General features: G+C 38.4%; 1 protein-coding gene across 4 annotated transcripts in view; it reads left to right on the top strand.

The window, feature by feature from the left end:
- The first annotated feature begins 605 nt into the window (after positions 1–605).
- The window catches only part of TRPC4AP (transient receptor potential cation channel subfamily C member 4 associated protein), a 71,170-nt gene continuing 52,801 nt past the window's right edge, over positions 606–18,974 (top strand). For 2 of the 4 annotated variants that reach the window (XM_090286297.1, XM_090286296.1), the window contains exon 1: positions 606–809. In XM_090286297.1, the coding sequence (XP_090142423.1) occupies positions 642–809 (168 nt within the window). In that variant the 5' untranslated portion in view covers positions 606–641. The remainder of the gene's footprint in view (positions 810–18,974) is intronic. The other 2 variants (XM_090286299.1, XM_090286298.1) reach the window with 1 other exon arrangement.

Here is an 18,974-nt window from a genome sequence, read left to right as displayed (position 1 = left end):
ACTCAGTTTCACAACTTACCCAGTTATTGTGCGTTTATTTGTATACGGATTTGCTGTCTTCGCGTGTAACCTGCGCTCTAAAGCAAGGACCTAGTTAGCCCGTTCAGCTCACCACTATTTTCAGTGACCTGTTCGTTGTCGGGCGCAGAGCAGGCTCCTAAGGACTATTTATAGGCTCTCAGGAACTAGTTGTTGAAGGAACTAACGAGGAAATTGACGCGCATGCTGTCGAGGTCTGCGGTAAGTGAGGGGCAAAGAGGTAGGCAGGAATTAGACCGAGCGGCTTGGTTCCTGGCCTGGAGCCCAGGATCTTTTCCAGGCCAGTTGGCTGTAACCTGCCCAAAGAGACAAGAAATGGAAGATCGTGCGCGCAGGACTCGTCCTCGACTTGGGGGACCTCGCCGAGGTATCGGACCCAGGAACCCGAAAAACAACTGGTGCAGGAAAGCCCTCATAACACCTGCCCTGCTTGAGACCAACACTACATTGCCCAGCAGCCCCCGCGGCGCCCACGGTCCCTGCCACGCGGCTTGTGTCTCTGCCAACTGTCCGCTGGGGGCGCTGCGGCAATCTCTCTAGTGCCCCGTAGAAATCTCCGCGGCCCTGGGGCCGCTTGCTTCCTGTTTGTCGGACGAGGAGACATGGCGGCGGCGCCAGCGGCTGCTGGGTCTGGGGCCGGCCGAGGGCGATGGGCGGCGGCAACGGTGGCGGCTTGGGGCGGATGGGGCGGCCGGCCACGGCCCGCTAACATTCTGCTGCAGCTGCGGCAGGGCCAGCTGACCGGCCGGGGCCTGGTCCGAGCCGTGCAGGTACGAAGCCGGCCCGGAGGGGCGGGGCGGACCAGGCGGGAGCTGGCGGGGGGCCGGGGAAGAGGCCTTTCCGGGCGCCGCAGTATGGGCGCGACCCCCCTTGGCCGACCGCGGGACCTCCCCGTGCGCTGCACGGACGCTGTCAGCCACGGTGGGGTGGTGGGCAGCGGCCGTGTACAGGCCCCGGGAAGGGGCCGAGCGGGCCTGGGCTGCAGCAGGCAGTAATGGCGTGTACGAGCCCTGGGCCCAGCTCCTGGACCCCTTCCTTCCTTGCGCCACGTCTGCATGTCTCGGGGACCCTGGGCGAGTTTGCTTTAGTCTCTGCGTGCTTCGAGTTTCTCCCCTGTGAACTGGGCGGTGGGTCATCATTGGAGCTCCCAAACGGTTCTTAAGCTTACCATATGTCATTCTCTTGACCCCCGCGCCCCCCGTAGGGCCGCATTGTTACTCAGTCACAGCCCTGAATTTGTTCCGTTCACATTACTTTCTTAGTGTGTAATGAAATATTTCTTTGTTGTCTACCCGTTTTTCTCGCCAGTATCTCACATTAGGCTATGCTCCAACGGGTGCGGGGGACTGTATCCGATTTGCCAATGTAAAACGTCATGGTTAATAGTGAGGATTCTGGAATCAGGCCTGGATTAAAAGCCCTGTTCTTTCTTGCTTGGGCAAGTTACCTTTTGTGCCTTAGTTTCCCTATTTGCAAAATGCGAGGGTCAAAGGAGACAATTGTGTAAAGCATTAAGTGAATTCCTGGTGTACAGTAAGGGCAGAAGGGTAATCAGTTAATATTAATGCTGAATTTGATATCTAGTGATGCCCAATACATGATTGGTTTTTTGTTTGTTTTTAATGCACAAGGCCATTGCTTTAGGGTAAAGCAAGGTAAGACTTAGGCTCCTTCCTCTTTCCCTTACCCCTCCATGTTCGCAGAACTTACGTTGTCAATACATCTGTAAGACATTAATTTAAAGACAGTTTTTTGCATTAAAAAAAAAAAACTTGAAGGATACACAAGAAAGTATGTAATGAAGTGGTTGGTGGGAGTGCAGTGGCAATTGTGTAGACGGAAGAGAAAATGGGAGTGAGACTTCAACAGTGTAACTTTATATACGTATGTTACTCTTGAACCATTTCAATATTACTTATATGATTAAAAGGACAGAATAAAATAAAAACCAGGTGGTCTCTTTGGAGGTTTACAGATGAAGAAGCAATTCTGGTTAAGCAATATTTTCCTGGATTTTGGGGTAAGCATAGATGAGTAACTTTTCCGCACTGGCATTCTCTCTCTGCCTTAAGATCCTGGAAACACTTGCTCTATCCTGGAAGCTAAAATACCTTACTGAACTGGGTATTAGGGACAGGCAGAAAGGGAACTAACTCACCTTCACTGATCAGATCCAGTAGTTTGGCTGAAGCATTGTTTACAATGTTTTTACTTAATCCTCATTCTTTTGAATTTGGTGTCAGCACTCATCCCTTAAACCTGATGAGAAAACAAAGGCACAGAAAGGTTAGACAATGTGCTCCTAAACACCATCTTGATAATCCCCGGTGTCTGGAGGGCAATAGGGAGCCACAGGAGTTCTTTAACATAATGAATGAAGCAGTTGTGGACAGTTAATGCTTTCAGTGTTGGATGACTTGGAATGGGAGGAGACTGGAAAAGTTCACCAGGTAGAATGCTGCTGGAATATTGGTTTAGGTTGGTTATTGTGGTGACCCACAGTTGTATACAGGTGTAGGACTATTTTCAGAGGTTGAGATAGAGACACCTCCCCAGAACTATAGTAAGGATAAAGTAGGGACCTTCATCTTTCAAATGTGACCTTTCTTGGTAACTTTACTTGATTTCATTTTCCTTGCCACACCTCCCACCTCCTCTCTCCTCCACGCTCGCTGCAGAATAACTTAGTTCCTTACAGGTATTTCTGGAGCACAGTAAACATGTCCATTACAGCATGTGGTATACTGGGAAAGACCAGATTTCAAAAAAATTTTTTTAAATTGTGCTTAAAAATATATAACTTAAAATTTATCATCTTAACCATTTTTTCCCCCTAAATTTTCTTTTTATTGTTGTTCTATTACAGTTGTCCCAGTTTTTCCCCTGTTCATCTCCACCACTCAACCCTCCTTCCCACAGTCAGTCCCCGCCCTGTTGTCCATGTCCATGGGTCATTTATACTAGTTCCTTGACTAGACCCTTCCCCTCCTCCCCCTGGTCCCCCTCCCCCACCTCGGGTCACTGTCAGTCTGTTCCTTGTTTCTATCCCTCTGGTTCTCATGTTAACCATTTTAAGTTTACAATTCAGTAGTGTTAAGTATATTCACATTGTTGTGAAACAGGTCTCCAGAATTTTTTCATCTTTCAAATCTGAAACTCTATACCCATTAAACAACTCCCCTCTCTGCCTGCCCGCCCCCAGCCTCTGGTAACCACCATTTATTTAACTCTGTTTCTATGAATTTGATTACTTTAGATATCACATATTAGTGAAATCATTCACTTAAAATAATGTCTTCAAGGTTTATCCATGTTGTAACATATTAACAGAAAATCCTTGGAAAAGACCAGGTTTCCAGGATGGACCTGGATTAAACCCTAGTTCTGTCACTAGTTGAATGACCTACATGATGTTATTTAACCTCAGTTTCCTTATTTCTAAAATGGCAATCCCACATACCTCACAGTGTTGTTAGGATGATTAAGTGAAATAATATGTATAAAATGCTTAGCAAGTGTGTGGCACGTAGTAGATGTTCATTAAATAGTTGCTATCAGGTTACAGCTATTAGACTGGGCTTCTTAAGAGATTTTGTCTTATTTTTCTTAGCATCTGCAGAGGCTGAAACGGCGCCAGGCACTTGATAGGTACTCAGGTCTCAGTAAATTGTTTGAATTGAAATACGTACTGTATATGAGGGCACCGTCTTCCTCCTGTTCTGTCTGTATTCCCAAACAAGTCCTGTGGCTTTAAAGAATTCTGGCATCAGATTACCTAGGTTTGAATCCCAGCTCTGATAACATGCTTGCTGTGTGTCTCTGGGCACATTGCTTAATTTATGTTTCAGTTTGTCCCTTTGTAAAATAGGGATGATCATGGGAACTAATATCCTAAGGTTAGGAACAAGTGAGCTAATACGTATAAAGCACCTAAAATAGTGTCTGAAACATAATCAAGCTATAAAGGTTAGTGAGTATTGTTTTAACAAACACACTATATTCTGACGGGTCCTAAATCTGTATTTCCACCCAGATTTTTCCCATTTACTCCAGATGGGTATATCCAAATACCTTCTTAGCATTTCCAGTTAGATATCTAATGGGCATCTCAAACTTAATATGTCAAAAATACCTTATTCTTCTCCCACCAAACCTGATCTTCCCCAAGTCTTGCCCATTTCCCTAAATGGAACTTAAGAGAAGCCTGGGAAAAGAATCCTGGCCACATGGCTTAGAATGGACTTGTCCTACTTAGATTTTAGTCTGCCTTATTTCCATTTCCCTTTCAATTTGCCCTCTGTCCAGGTAATAAAATATGCTGGTATGATGCTTTAGCATTTACAGAGTCTGTTCATACTTATCCTTAAAGCACATCAGATCTTATAAATCTCTTGCTTAAAACCCTCCAATGCCATCCCATGTAGTTGGAATCAAATCCAAATTTTTTTACCATGGACATATATGACCCTGCCTGATCAGTAGGAATTGATAGAAAGGGATAGACTAGGCAAATCCTAGACTCTAAGGCAGAGTAACTAATACAGGTCATGACCCACCCCCCCCTGGAGATACTCCTTCACATACTCCTGGGTTAGGACATCCTTGTTCTGTTTTTAAATGCCAGTCATTGTTTCCATGATGATTACTGGCATATGGAAATTCCTGTTTTCCTGAGTGTTACTTTATATTTTTTCCTTAGATGGACTCCTTCCTTAAAAAAAAAATTTGATAGGCTCTACTTGTTTTAACTTTATTCTGCTAAGCATTAGTATTTGTGATACCTTAGGGCTTTAAGCAAAATATAGTCTTCCCTTGCCTGTCAAGGATAATTTGATACTGAAAAACCCTGGATAGGATGAATTCTCATAAATTAAAAATATAAATATTGCCCTGACTGGTGTCACTCAGTTGTTTGGGTGTCGTTCCAGAAGCGAAAGGTTGCTAATTTGATTCCCAGTCAGGGCACATGTCTGGGCTACCAGAGGCAACTGATCGATGTTTCTCTCCGTCTCTTTCTCCCTCTCTTTCCCTCTCTCTAAAAATAAATAAAATCTTTAAAATACATATATAAATATAATTAATCTTAACAGGAAGTTTTTGTAATCACAGGCCATAAAATTCACTCCTAATTCTATTGAAACAAAACAGATCCTATTGAAGTTGATACAAGTATTCATGGTTCCCATTTGTTATCAGAGTAACCTAACTGGGTATTTAATCTTCATTAATTATCCTTTATGATAGCTATTTCCTTGTACTTAATGTGATATTTTGAGGTATTAGATATTTTAAACTTAGGACTAAACAAACAAGATAAACATTGATGTATATGGAATTCAGCCTTTAGTTATTTAAAAAGAAAAGTTCAGTAAAGACAAAATAAGTCAATGAAAACTGGAAATGTCACATTCACTAAACAAGTTGATAGCCTAGGCAGCGTGATGTAAGAGATTATCACCGGTATAAACTCTTAAACCACAAGTATGACATCTGCCAACAATCCCAGCTTTGGAGATGAATGGATGATGGCTCCTTCATCACAGTACTCAGCTGTTCACAAGGAAAACAAAATCCAAATGATTAGTTTAAGGCAATGATTGTAAGGCAATGCAAAAGTAGTAAAAGACACTCCTTGTGAAGTTGAATATCTGGAATATGATTGGGAAGACCTCTTGGTATCATGAACCTTGTAACAAAAAAACAGCAGTGCCTGCCCCATATTTCACTGCCGCCCCGTTCCACCCTCCTGAGGCAGCCACTGTCCACAGTGTAGCTGTTTTGTTGTTGTTGTTGTTTGGCTTTGTTTTGTAGGGAAGGGTCCAGGAAACAGGAGAGCCTGTATTTCTAAATAACATGCTTATAAGGCTGTTTACCGACTTTTACAAATTTCCTTTCTCCTGCACCCCCCATCCCCCTCAGAGGACATGCTCATTGGTAGAGAGGAGAAGGGAGGGAGAGAAATGTGGGACGGCTGCCCCCAGGCATGTACCTAACTGGGGACTGAACCCGCAACCCAAGCACGTACCCTGACCAGGAATTAAACTTGCAGCCTTTTGGTCTATGGGATGGTGCTCCAACCAACTGAGCCACACCAGCTAGGGCACTGATTTTTAAATTTTAGCCACCTCTGTCACATGTTTTGTGTCCATCATTCTATTTTAGTTATATCACGGTTTTGGGTGTTGGTGTCAAGTATTTATATTATGATAGTGATAATAATATGATTGTTTATAGCAGAGCCATATAGTATTCAACAGTTATTTTTGTGTTGTATAATTTTTTTGTTTTTCTTTGAGTTAAAAGCCACCCTTTCACCCAGGCTGCTGTAGCTCAGTGGATTGCATGCCGGCCTGCGAACTAAAGGGTTGCTGGTTTGATTCCCACTCAGGTCACATGCCTGGGTTGTGGGCCAGGTCCCTATCTGGGTGTGTGTGAGAAGCAACCACATACTGCTGTTTCTTTCCCTCTCTTTCTCCCTCCCTTCCCCTCTCTCTAAAAAAAAAAAAAAAAAAAAAAATTCTTAAGAAAAAGCCACCGTTTTCCCCTATTTCTTAAATCAAGAATAAATACAAACAGTACAGTCTACCCTTTCTGGTGTATAGTTCTATTATAAGTTTTGATAAATACATACAGTCATGTGACCATCGCTACAGTTAGGATATAGAAAATTTCCTCATAGTAGTCAACCCCTTTCCCACCCCCGTCCTCTGGCAGTTGATCATCTGTTTTCTATCCTATTCGTACGTCCTTTTACAGATTGTCATAAAAATGGAATCATACCTGTACCCATATGTAGTCTTTTGAGTCTGGCTTTTAGGATTAGAATGATCATCTTCTTAAATTTCCTCTGCTTTTTGTGTCCTTATAATTTATTCCTCAGTTCTAAAACTGCTTTTAAAAAAATTCTTCTTAGAACTTTCCATTTTTCTGCCCTAGTTTGAATTACTCGCTGGGACATCTGAACAGCTGAATTCTTGGAATTTCCTGTCACCAAATTCAGAGCATTTTATTTTTCTCATACTTCAGATCCTGTTTCCTGAATCCTTTCTTCCTTTTTCTTGGGGAGTAATTTTCTAGTAGCCTCCTGAGAAAGAGTACATGGGAGGTAACTTTTTTTTTTAAAGCTATATGTCTGAAAAGTTCTTTTATTCTTAACACTTGTATGTTTAGTCTAGTTGGGTTTAGATTCTAGATTGGAAGTTACTTTCCCTTAAATTTTTAATGGTGGAAAGAATCACTTCCTGTCAGAGATACAGTACAGAAAGCTATTGAAGAGTTAAAACAATGGGCTATCATAGTGGCTGAACTGCCTCTGTGCCAGAATATTTCCCATTCGGTACTGGAGACACTCCGGCCCAAAGCTATCTGCTATGTCTTCCTAATTCTGGAGTTCCTCTTTCTGATTCTCTTCAGCAGAATAAGGAAGTACCTGTTTCCAAGTTTGCTGAGAGATTTTTAAAAATCACGTAAGGATAGACTCCAGTCAAGATGGAGGCATAGGTAAACACACTTCACCTCCTCACACAATTACAGCAAAAATTAAAACTAGACTACAAAACAAATATCACCCAGATTCGTTAGAAAATTGAGCCATCTCGAAGTCCGACAACCAAGGACTTAAAGAAGCCACATTCATCCAGGTGGATAGGAGGGTCAGAGATGCGGAGAGGTGCAGAGCTGTGAAGACGTGGAACAGGCAGTCCCACATCCACACATGGTGGGTTAAAAATCAGGGAGGATATCTCAGGAGCGAAGGATCCCAGCCTCAGACCAGACCACCCAGCCCAGGGTTCCAGTGCCAGGAGGTAAGTCCCCATAACTTCTGGCTATAAAAACCAGTGGAGATTGGAGTGGCGGAAGAAACTGCAGGGTTCTCAGGAGACTCCTCCTAAAGGCCCTGCAATGGTCTAGGACTAACACACACCAACCCCCTCTGGGATTCAGTACCAGGACAATAGTTGGAAGGGCACCAATGACATATTGGGAGAAATTGAAGTAACTGGCAGTGGGGCGAGTCGTGGGAGACAGCCTCCTCTCTAGCCAAACTCCAGAGGCCAGGCAGCAGTATTATCCCCTATCTGAGCCCTCCCCCCCACAGAGCCACAGAACGGTAAAAGGGGATGACCTGCCTTGGTGATTACCTAAGGCTCTACCCCATACAGCTTACAGGTGTACTTTTCTACAGTAGGTCACATTATAAGATGGATCCAAAACAGCTCTACTTAATACACAAGGGGAAGAAAGGGATTACCAAATTGAAGAGACAAAGAAATCTGGCCCAAATGAAAGAACAAATCAAAACCCCAGGAAAAAACTAAACGAAATGGAAGTAAGCAACCTATCAGATATAGAGTTCAAGACACTGGTTATCAGGATGCTTAAGGAACTCATTGGGAGCTTCAACAACATAAAAAAGACCCAGGCAAAAATGAAGGTTACATTAAGTGAAATAAAATCTACGGGGAACCAACATTGGAGGGGATGAAGCCGAGAATCAAATCAACGATTTAGAACTTAAGGAAGAAAGGGGCATTCAATCAGAACAGCAAGAAGAAAAAAATAAATTAAAAACATGAAGATAGGCTAAGGAGCCTCTCGGACATTTCCAAATGTACCAACATTTGAATCATAGGGGTGCCAGAAGGAGAAGAGGAAGAACAAGAAATTGAACATTACTTGAAAAAATAATGAAAGAAAACTCCCCTAATTTGGCCAAGGAAATAGACACAAGTCTAGGAAGCACAGAGAGTCCCAAACAAGTTGGACCCTAAGAGGACCACATCAAGGCACATCATAATTAAAATACCAAAGGTTAAAGATAAAGAGAGAATCTCAAAAGCAGCAAGAGAAAAGAAGAGAGTTACCTACAAAGGGGTGCCTATAAGATTATCAGCTGATTTCTCAAAAGAAACTTTGCAGGCAAGAAGGGACTGGCAGGAAGTATTCAAAGTGATGAAAAGCTAAGGCCTACAACGAAGACCACTCTATCTGGCAAAGCTGTCATTTAGAATGGAAGGGCAGATAAAGACCTTCCCAGACAAGGTAAAGCTAAAGGAGTTCATCATCACCAAGCCCTTATTATATGAAATGTTAAAGAGACTTATTTAAGAAAAAGAGGATCAAAACAATGAACGTTAAAATGACAACAAACTCACAACTATCAACAAGTGAATCTAAGAAGCAAACTAAGCAAATAACTAGAACAGAAACAGAATCATAGATATGGAGATTATATGGAGGGTTATCAGCAGGGAGGGGGAAGGGGGAGGATAGGGGAAAAGGGGCAGGGATTAAGAAGCACAAATTGATAGTTACAAAATAGACAGGGATGTTAAGAACAGTATAGGAAATGGAGTAGCCAAAGAACTAATATACAGGACCCATGGATATGAACTAGGAGGGGATTGCTGGAGGGAATGGGGGTATGGGGCAGTGGGGAGAAAGGGGGTAAAATTGGGACAACGAATAGCATAATAAATTATTTTTTTTAATTTAATGGTGTTATTCCATTGTATCATATTTAAGCATCCATTGCAACTTTGGGAGATTCTGTTCCAATTCCCAGTCCTTTGTAGATGACCTATTTCCCCACCCCTCAGCGCTAAAAAGCTTTTTATTATGATTTTTCTCTCTCTTTGCCCCCACCCCCATCCATCCCTCTCTTTCCCTCTCTCCCTCCCCTGTATTCTTAAATTGAGCTGTGATATGCATTGGTGAGTCTTTATTCACTGTGCCAATTATACACTGTATAGATACACATTTAAATACATAACTATAAAATGTCGTGTATCACCTGACATGAACCTCTGCAGAATGATTGCACTAAATGTTCTCTAAGAGTCTTCCTATTTTTCTTTTAAGATTATTTATATATTTATTTTTAGAGATATGGGAAGGGAGGGAGAAGGAGAGAGAGAGAAGCATCGATGTGTGGTTGCTTCTAATGCACCCCCAAGTGGGGACCTGGCCCACAACCCAGGCATGTGCCCCAACTGGAAATCAAACTGGTGACTTTGGTTCACAAGACCAGTGCTCAATCCACTGAGCCACACCAGCCAGGGCTCTTCCTATTTTTAAAAGACATTTTCTCTCCTATGGCTTTTTACTGTCACTGCTTTGGAGGGCTTCATGGAATAGGTGAGACTTTAAGTTGGTTTTGAAGAATGAGTACAATTTGATCAGAGTAGCAGAGAGATTTCTAGCATTAAGACCACCACTGAGAAGGCCCTCATAATTACCATTAGAAGACTGGGGAAAGTGAAATGCTTGTATGGGAGATAGGTGAGAGATAAGTTTAGATAGGCTGCGATAGGGTAGGGAAGGTAATTAACAATTATTGAGAATCCTCAGTGTGCCACTATGCAGACTTAAAAAAAAAAACTTACTGTTAAATATTTGACCTATATAAAACAATAGTAACACCACAATATTATCACAATAACCAAGTACCAACCACCAAACTTAAGATATTACCAATACAGTCAATGCCCATTTCATGTCATTCCCTCCCACCAGAGGTAATATGCATTTTGAATAAGTCATATATGCACATGTATGAAAGGGTTGCAGAGAACAGTAAGTGTCCCTTGCAAATAACCCGCTACCACATCTACTAGCACCCTCCATTTCTATTCCCAGAGGCAACTATGGTTATTGATTTCTTGTGTAGCCTTTAGGGACATTCTAAACTTAGAAAAGCCAATGTGGGTATGTATCTTCCTTTCCTTACACAGCTATTATCATACTGCATACACCACTGTGCATCTAGCTTTTTTAAATTTAAAATATATCTTCACGATCCTTGTATAACCAGTACATACAGATTATTTTGTCTCAAGCAATTAAAATACTTTTGTGTTGAAATATACAAATAAAAATGCACAAAAATAAATATGCAACTCAGTGGACAATAACAAAATCATCAACCATGTAGCAACCACCAGATCATCTCTCGTACCCCCTGCCAACCACTCTACTCTCCTTCACTCCAAATGAAATTACTGGCCTGACTTCTAAAGAGCATTTAGTTGTGCCAGTTTTTATGCTTCATATAAATAAAATCAAGCAATATATACTGAGTTGGCCTTTCAGTCAACATTGTTAGGATCACTGATGATGATGGTGAAGCTGTAGTTCATTTTCTGTATTAAAAACCACAATTTGTTCTACTTTTGATGAGTGTGGGAGTTTTCCAGTTCGGCGCTATAATAAATGATACTTGCAAGACATTCTTGTATATATCTCTTGCTCTCCATATGCACAATTTCTGTTGGGTATATACTTAGAATTACTGGGTTATAGGATACAGGTTCCACATCAGTAGCCATTACAGAACAATTTCCCTAGTGGTTGTACTAATTTACACTCCCACCAGCAGTGTATGCGTTCCTGTGCTGTGTTCTTGGTAACCCACACTGTTGCCAGTCTTTTATCTTGAACCATTCTGGAATGTCTGCAATGGTCTCATGATCTTAATTTGTGCTTCCCTGATGGCTAATGAAGTTAAGCATCTTTTCAGACGTTTATTGACCATTTAGACACCCTGTTTGGTGCATTGCCTATTTAAATATTTTGCGCATTTTTCTGTTCTTTTTTTTTTTTTTTTAATTGACTTGAAATTTTTTCATTTCCTTTATAGTTTTGCAGCTATTTTCTCTGATTTGGTGGCCTGCCTTTTCAGTCTTCAAAAAGATCTTTTGACTATTTTCCTTATGTTGGTACATTTTGTATTGTTTAAAAAATCTTTGCCTAGCTTGAGGTCATGAAGATATTCTATTTATATTTTAGAAGCATTATTGTTTCATCTTTTATATTTAAATATACGCTCTTCTTGGAATTGATTTTGGGGTATGGTGTGAGCTTTTCCATATAGACATCCAGTTTGACCCAATGTTATTTATTGAAAAGGCTCTTTTATCCTCCCTTTTTAGTGCCACCTTTATTTTATGTCTATTCTGATCCTTTGGTATGTCTGTCCTTGTACAGAGACATTGTCTTATTTTCTGTGACTTTATATGTGTTAACTTTGTCTATAGTATATCGAGTAGGAGTAGTTTCTCCTACTTAGTTATGTTCAAGATTCCCCCGTTCTTCTTGTCCCTTTCCCATTTCCATACACATTTTAGAATGAGCCTGTGCAGTTTTACAACAAAATTTTGATTGAGATTCATTCAGATTGTATTCGTCTGCTGAATGCAATACATTATTCTCTCTTTCCCTCTCCTCTACCCCTCTCTCTATTCCTCTTCTCTTTTTCTTTGGTTTGATCTTCCTTAATTTCTCTTGATAATTAACTACATAGTTTTCTATGTAGTGATCTTGCCTAACTTTTTTTAGATTTATTCCTAAGCATTTGACATTTTCTGATGGTATTTTAAATAGTGTTTTAAAATTGCATTTTCTAACTGTAGCTGTAATTAGAAAAAAGCAAGATGGGTTTTTATATTGCTCCTTTCTTGATAGTTACTTTAGATTCTTTTGGATTATGTATGTGTGCAATCATCTGTGAAATCATCAATTTCTTTTTCTTGCCTAACCATGCTGCCTGTGCAGTGAATTAAAATGGTATGTTCCTGATCTAAGAGGGAAAGCCTCAAGTATTTCGCCATTAAGTACGATGTTTGCTGAAGGTTTTCCGTAGATACTATTACTGACTGTTGTTTTCTGCGTTTATCAGTTTATTACAAATGAATGTTGAATTTTATTAAAATGCTTTTCTACATCAATTGAGATGCTCATATAATTGTTCTCCTTTGTTATTAATATAAGTTACACTGAGTAAAATTTTCAAATATTAAACCAAATCTGAATTTCTGATAGAAGTTTTTAACCTTTTCATAGATTGCTCAATTTGACCCACAAAGTTTATATTAGGATTTTTTTTTCTATTTTCATGAGTGAGAATGGCCTATAATTTTCCTTTCAACAGATTTTGGTATCAGGTTTATGCTGGTCACTAGTCATGGCTTTAATTGCACCCCACAAGTTTTGATATGTAGTATTTTTCACTATCATTCATTTCAGAATATTTTCAGATTTCATCTTGGATTTCTTCTTTGTCCCTTGCAGTTTTTCGAAGAGTATTTAATTCCAAAATATTGGGTGTGATAGTTATCTTTGTGTTGAAGACTTTATAAGTTAATTGTACTGCAGTCAGGGAACATAGTCTGTATTTGGGTTCTTTTCAATGTGTTGATATTTGCTCTATGGCTTAGCAGCTGGTCATTTTGTAAATGTTCTCTGACAGCACTTATACAACATTATTTTTGGTTTGTATTTACATTGTGTATTGTTTACCATTCTTTTACTCTGGTGAGCCTTTAGTACATTTACATTTAGTGTAGTAACTGATGCTTTGGGTTTTAAATATATATACTTAATACAGTATTTGCTTTTAAGTTTCCCACCTGTTATCTTTTTTTTTAATGTTGCTTTTTTAAAAACAGCCTTATAGAAATATAACTTATATACCATAAAATTTACCCATTGTAAATATACAGTTTAATGCTTTTTAGCAAATTCATAGTTAGGCAACCATCACCAGTTATTTTAGAACAATTCCATTACTCCATAAAGTTCCCTTATGCCCGTAATTTAGTATTATTTTTAAATCATTTTTTATTTTTCAATTACAGTAGACATATGTTATTATATTAGTTTCAGATGTACAACCCATTGATTAGACATTATATAACTTACTAAGTGATCATGCTGATAAATCTTGCACCCATCTGACACCATACATAGTTGTTAGAATATTACTGAGATCATTCCCTGTGCTGTACTTTATATCTCCATGTAACTACCAATTTGTACTTAACTGCATCACCTTTATCACCCATTCCTCCCCGCCCCCCTCTCCCATCTGGCAGTCATCAAAATGTTCTCTGTATCTGTGAGTCTGTTTCTGTTCTGCTTGTTTCTTTGTTTTTTAGATTCAAGTGTTGACACACATGTATTTATTGCCATTTTATTGTTTATACTTTTTATCTTTTTTCTTCCTCTTCTTGAAGATGACCCTTTAACATTTCATGTAATAAAGGTTTGGTGGTGATAACTCCTTTAGCTTTTTCTTGTCTGAGAAGCGCTATCTGTCCTTCGATTCTAAATGATAGCTTTGCTGGGTAGAGTAATCTTGGTTGTAGGGCCTTGCTTTTCATCATTTTGAATATTTCTTGCCAGTTCCTTCTTGCCTGCAAAGTTTCTTTTGAGGAGTCCACTTAAAGTCTTATGGGAGCTCCCTTGTAGGTAACTAACTGCTTTATTTTCTCTTTCTGCTTTTAAGATTCTCTCTTTGTCCTTAACCTTTTGCATTTGAATTATGATGTTTCTTGGTATGGGGCTCTTTGGGTTCATCTTGTTTGGAACTCTGTGCTTCTTGGTCTTGTATGTCTATTTCCTTCACTAAGGGAAGTTTTCTGTCATGTTTTTTCAAATAGGTTTTCAATTTCTTGTCTCTCTCCTTCTGACAACACCATCATGTGAATGTTGGTATGCTTGAAGCTGTTCCAGAGGCTCCTTACACTATTCTCATTTGGATTCTTTTTTTCTTTTTGCTGTTCTGATTAGGTGTTTTCTGCTTCCTTATCTTCCAGATCACTGATCGGATCCTCTGATTCATCTACTCTACTGTTGATTCCCTGTAAATTTGTCTTCATTTCAGTTAGTGTAGTCTTCATTTCTGACTTATTTTTTGTTTTCTATCTTTGTTTTATGTTTCCTATCTCTTTGTTGAAGTTATAACAGCTTTATTACAATATAATTCACATTCTATACAAGTCAGCCATCTAAAGACTACAAGACTGTTTTTTACTGTATACATGAGTTATGTAGCTATCACCACAATCAAATTTATTTAGGACATTTCATCACACTTAAAGAAATACCATATTCAGTTAGTAATCACTAAATCATAGCATTGCTACATGTGTCCATAGAAACATTAGAAGTGCCCACAACAGGATTCTTTCCTTGGTCGAAATTCCACCCAAATTAAAACCAGAGGTATAATTTTCTTGCAACCAAAATTAACTTTGCAACTGTGTTGTCCAGATATACAACATTGACAGTTTATGGATTGTACACAGTACTGTTTTGGAAAACAGAAGCTGTTGTTTTGGCAATTGACTGTCAATGCACTTGAAATAGTTGTTTGTGGGACCTTTACTAGAAATCTGAACATCTGACTGACTCGGATGAAAAAAGTTGAAAATTGCTGATCTAGGCAATCAGATTTGTGGGCATAGAGTTATTCATAATATTCCTTATTATCCCTTTAATGTCCAAGGGATCCGTAATGATGACCCCTATTATGGGTGGTTTTATCTGGTTCTTTGCCAGTCAGTTTCCTCCTAAGCCCTCAAAATCTTTTACGCAATTTAATTTCCTATCATGTTCTATTAAGATTAGCTCAGGTGCAGGGGAGTATGTATGGCATTTCAATTATACACTCCAAGAATGGCATGTCCAAGTTAATTAGTTATGATTCTGGACATTGTTCTGGATATCAGTGATTTTCTTGCAGAAAAAAGGAGAAGGAATGCATGTTTTCCCACTGTTTTCTCGCTCTTGGTGAGTTTGAACGCTGCACCATAAGTCATTCAGAGTCATCTTGTTTTTTCCTGAAGATGATATTATATCTGAAGAGAACAGGTCAGCATTGTGCAGAATCAGCTCCCTGAGTGAAAAGTTTTTCTTCATTTTAGGATCTACTGTCTGAAGAGAAGATAATTAAATTACCATTGGCTCCATATCACTTTATCTTTTAATTTCTGTTGATTTTTTACATCAATAACAATAAGAAAATGATTTTTACATGTAGAATATGTCATTATTTCTGTGTAAAAGGGAGTCTGATTGCCAGCATACTTTTGAATGGGGATAGCAACAGTTAACAATGGTTGCTTGGCTTACAAAAATTTTTGTTAGAGATAATCACTGCAAATCTATGGTAAACTTTTACATCCAGAAGAGACAGCGCCAAGAAAGCACATGGTTTTGACATGGAGATTTGGTTAGATAAAGCTTTGTACTTGCTTTTGAAGGTTGAAAGTTCTTATTCTGTTAGGAATCTCACATAAAACACAGTAAAGCTCAGCCATTTTTATTTCAAATATTCTTTCTTTTTTTCTTCTTCTGGTATTCCAATTACACAATTACACACATATATTACACTCTTTATACCTGTCTTATAGTTCTTAGATATTCTGTTCTGTGTTTGTTTTGTTATTTTTAACTTTTATTGTTTTCTCTTTGTATTTCAGTTTTGGAAGTTTTTCTTCATATATCTTCAGTATCAATGATTCTTTCCTTGGCCATGTCCGGTCTGCTGATGATCCTATCAAAGGCATTCTTCATTTGTCATAGTGGGGTTTTTTTAGTCCATTTATTTATTTTTAAAATTTTAATTATTGGTTTTTTAGAGGGAGAGAAACATCAATTTGTTGTCCCACTTATTTATGCATTCATTGGTTGATTCTTGTATGTATGCCCTGACCAGGGATCAAATCCACAACCTTGGCATATTAGGACATTGCTCTAACCAACTGAGGTACCCAGGCAAGGCCTATTGTTTATGTTTTAATTGGGTTATTTGTCTTTATTATTGAGTTTTAGGAGTTCTTTATATTGTCTGGATATCAGACCCTTATCAGACCCTTATTGATGGTTTACAAATGTTTCTCTCATTCTGTGGATTGTCTTTTCACTTTCTTGGTAGTGGCCTTTAAAGCACAAACACTTTTAATATTAAAGAAGTTTAGTTTATTTTTCCTTTGGCTGCATATGCTTTAGGTGTCATCTGTGAATCCATTGCTTATTCTAAGGTTATGAAGTTTATGTTTTCTACTCATAGTTTTAGCCCTTACATATAGGTTTCTGATTGAGGTTTTTGTTCTCGTTTTTGTTTTTAATGATGTGAAGGAAGGGGTCCATCTTCATTCATTTATATATGATACCAACTGTCCCAGCAACATTTGTTTAAAAGACTTCTTCATTGAATTGCTTTGACATCATTGTGAAAAATCAGGTGGCCATCAATGTTAAGTGTTTATTTTTGGAGTCTCAGTCTTATTCCATTGATCTAAATGTTTACACTTAGGCCAGTCACAGTTTTATTATAGACTTGGAAATCAGAAAGTGTAATATTATTTTTCAAACTTTATTCTTCTTTTTCAAGCTTATTTTGGCATCTTGGGTCCCTTGCATTTCTATAATGAATTTTAGGATTTGCTTGTCAATTTCTGCAGTGGAGCCAACTTGGATTTTGATAGGAACTACATTGACTCAATATGGGGAATATTGCCGTGTTAGCAATATTAATTCCTCCAGTCCGTGAACATTAATGTCTTTCCGTTTATTTAGGCCTTCTTCCTTTTGTTAAATTTACTCCTAACTATTCTGTTCTTATTGGTGCTATTATAATGTGAAATTGTTTTCTAAATTGTGTTTTTATGTTGTTCATTGAAAGTGTATAGAAATTTATCTGATTGTTGTATATTGATTTTGTATCCTGCAATGTTGCTGAACTTATTAGCTCTAATGGTTTGTGTGTGTTTCCTAACGTACAGGGTGGGACAGAAGTAGGTTTAAGTTGTGAGTACATTAAACACAGAGTTTATTCTTGTATTATTATTTATTAGTTATTGTATTATTTTCCATATGAACAACTGTAAACCTACTTTGCCCCCCACTGTAGTCTATATAAAAGATCATGTTATCAGCAAATATAATTTTGCTTTTCCTTTTCAATCTGGATGCCTTTACTTCTTTTTCTTGCCTAATTGCTCTGGCTAGAATTTCTAGTACAATGTTAAATAGAAGTGGTGAGAGTCAACATCATTGTCTTTTTCCTGATCTTAGTGATAGAGCATTCAGGCTTTCACCATTAATTATGATCAAAGCTGTGGCTTTTTGGTAAATACTCTTTAGATTAATTACATGGATCAATTGTCATACATTGAACCAATTTTACATTCCTGGGATACATCTTGCTTGGTCTTAGTGTATAGTTGTTTTTATATGTTACTGGATTTGGTTTGTTAGTATTTTTCTAGGGTTTTTTTTTTTGTTGTTGTTTTTTGTTTTTTTGGTCTGCTCTCATAAGAGACATTGGTCTATAGTTTTCTTATGATTTTGGAATCAGGGTAATACTGGCCTCATAGAATGTGTTGAGAAGTATTCCCTTGTATTTAATAAAAGGATCTGGACTTGAGCTTTTCGTTGTGGGTAGTTTTCTCTCTTTTTTATTAAATCATGAGATTTTCTGGGTTTGTTATTTTCACTCGAATCAATTTCTTTTGTTTGCATTTTTCTAGGAATTTGTCCATTTCACCTAAGTTACCTACTTTGTTGGCATACAGTTGTTTCTAGTACTCACTAATAAACTTTATTTTGGTAAGTTTGGTACTAATATCCTTTCTTTCATTCCTGAATTTAGTAATTTAGTCAGCATAAGCTGGTCAGTGTAAGTAAAGTTTTTACTTTTGTTGCTCTTTTCAAAGAACTAACTTGATTTCGTTCATTTTTGTGTATTATTTTTCTGTTCATCATACTATTTAATTTTGTAATAATCTTTTTCATTTCCTTGCACTTGCTTTGTGTTTGGTTTAATCCTTTTTTATTTTTTCCCCTAGTTTATAATGGTGGAAGTTTGAATAAGTGATCTGAGATCACTCCCCTTTTTTAAAATATAAATGTTTACAGCTATAAATTTGTCCATAAACACTGCTTTTGCTAAGTCCCATAAAACTGTGTTTGTTTTCTGAGCTTACTTGATGATATGAAACTGTTAATATTCGGTCGTTTTGTACCTACAGAAATGGTCATTTCCTATGCTTCGTGCTAATACAACTTACTGTCACAAACATTACCTTCCATTACCCCAGTATTATCTAATTTTTACAATTAAACAAAACATGCTCAGGAAGGATTGTTAG

Source organism: Furipterus horrens, unplaced genomic scaffold (genome assembly GCF_987537825.1).
Source record: "Furipterus horrens unplaced genomic scaffold, mFurHor1.1.pri manual_scaffold_8, whole genome shotgun sequence".
Classification (NCBI taxonomy): domain Eukaryota; kingdom Metazoa; phylum Chordata; class Mammalia; order Chiroptera; family Furipteridae; genus Furipterus; species Furipterus horrens.
The sequence above is the reverse complement of the archived record's forward strand: the minus strand, read 5'-3'. Positions and strand labels throughout refer to the sequence as shown.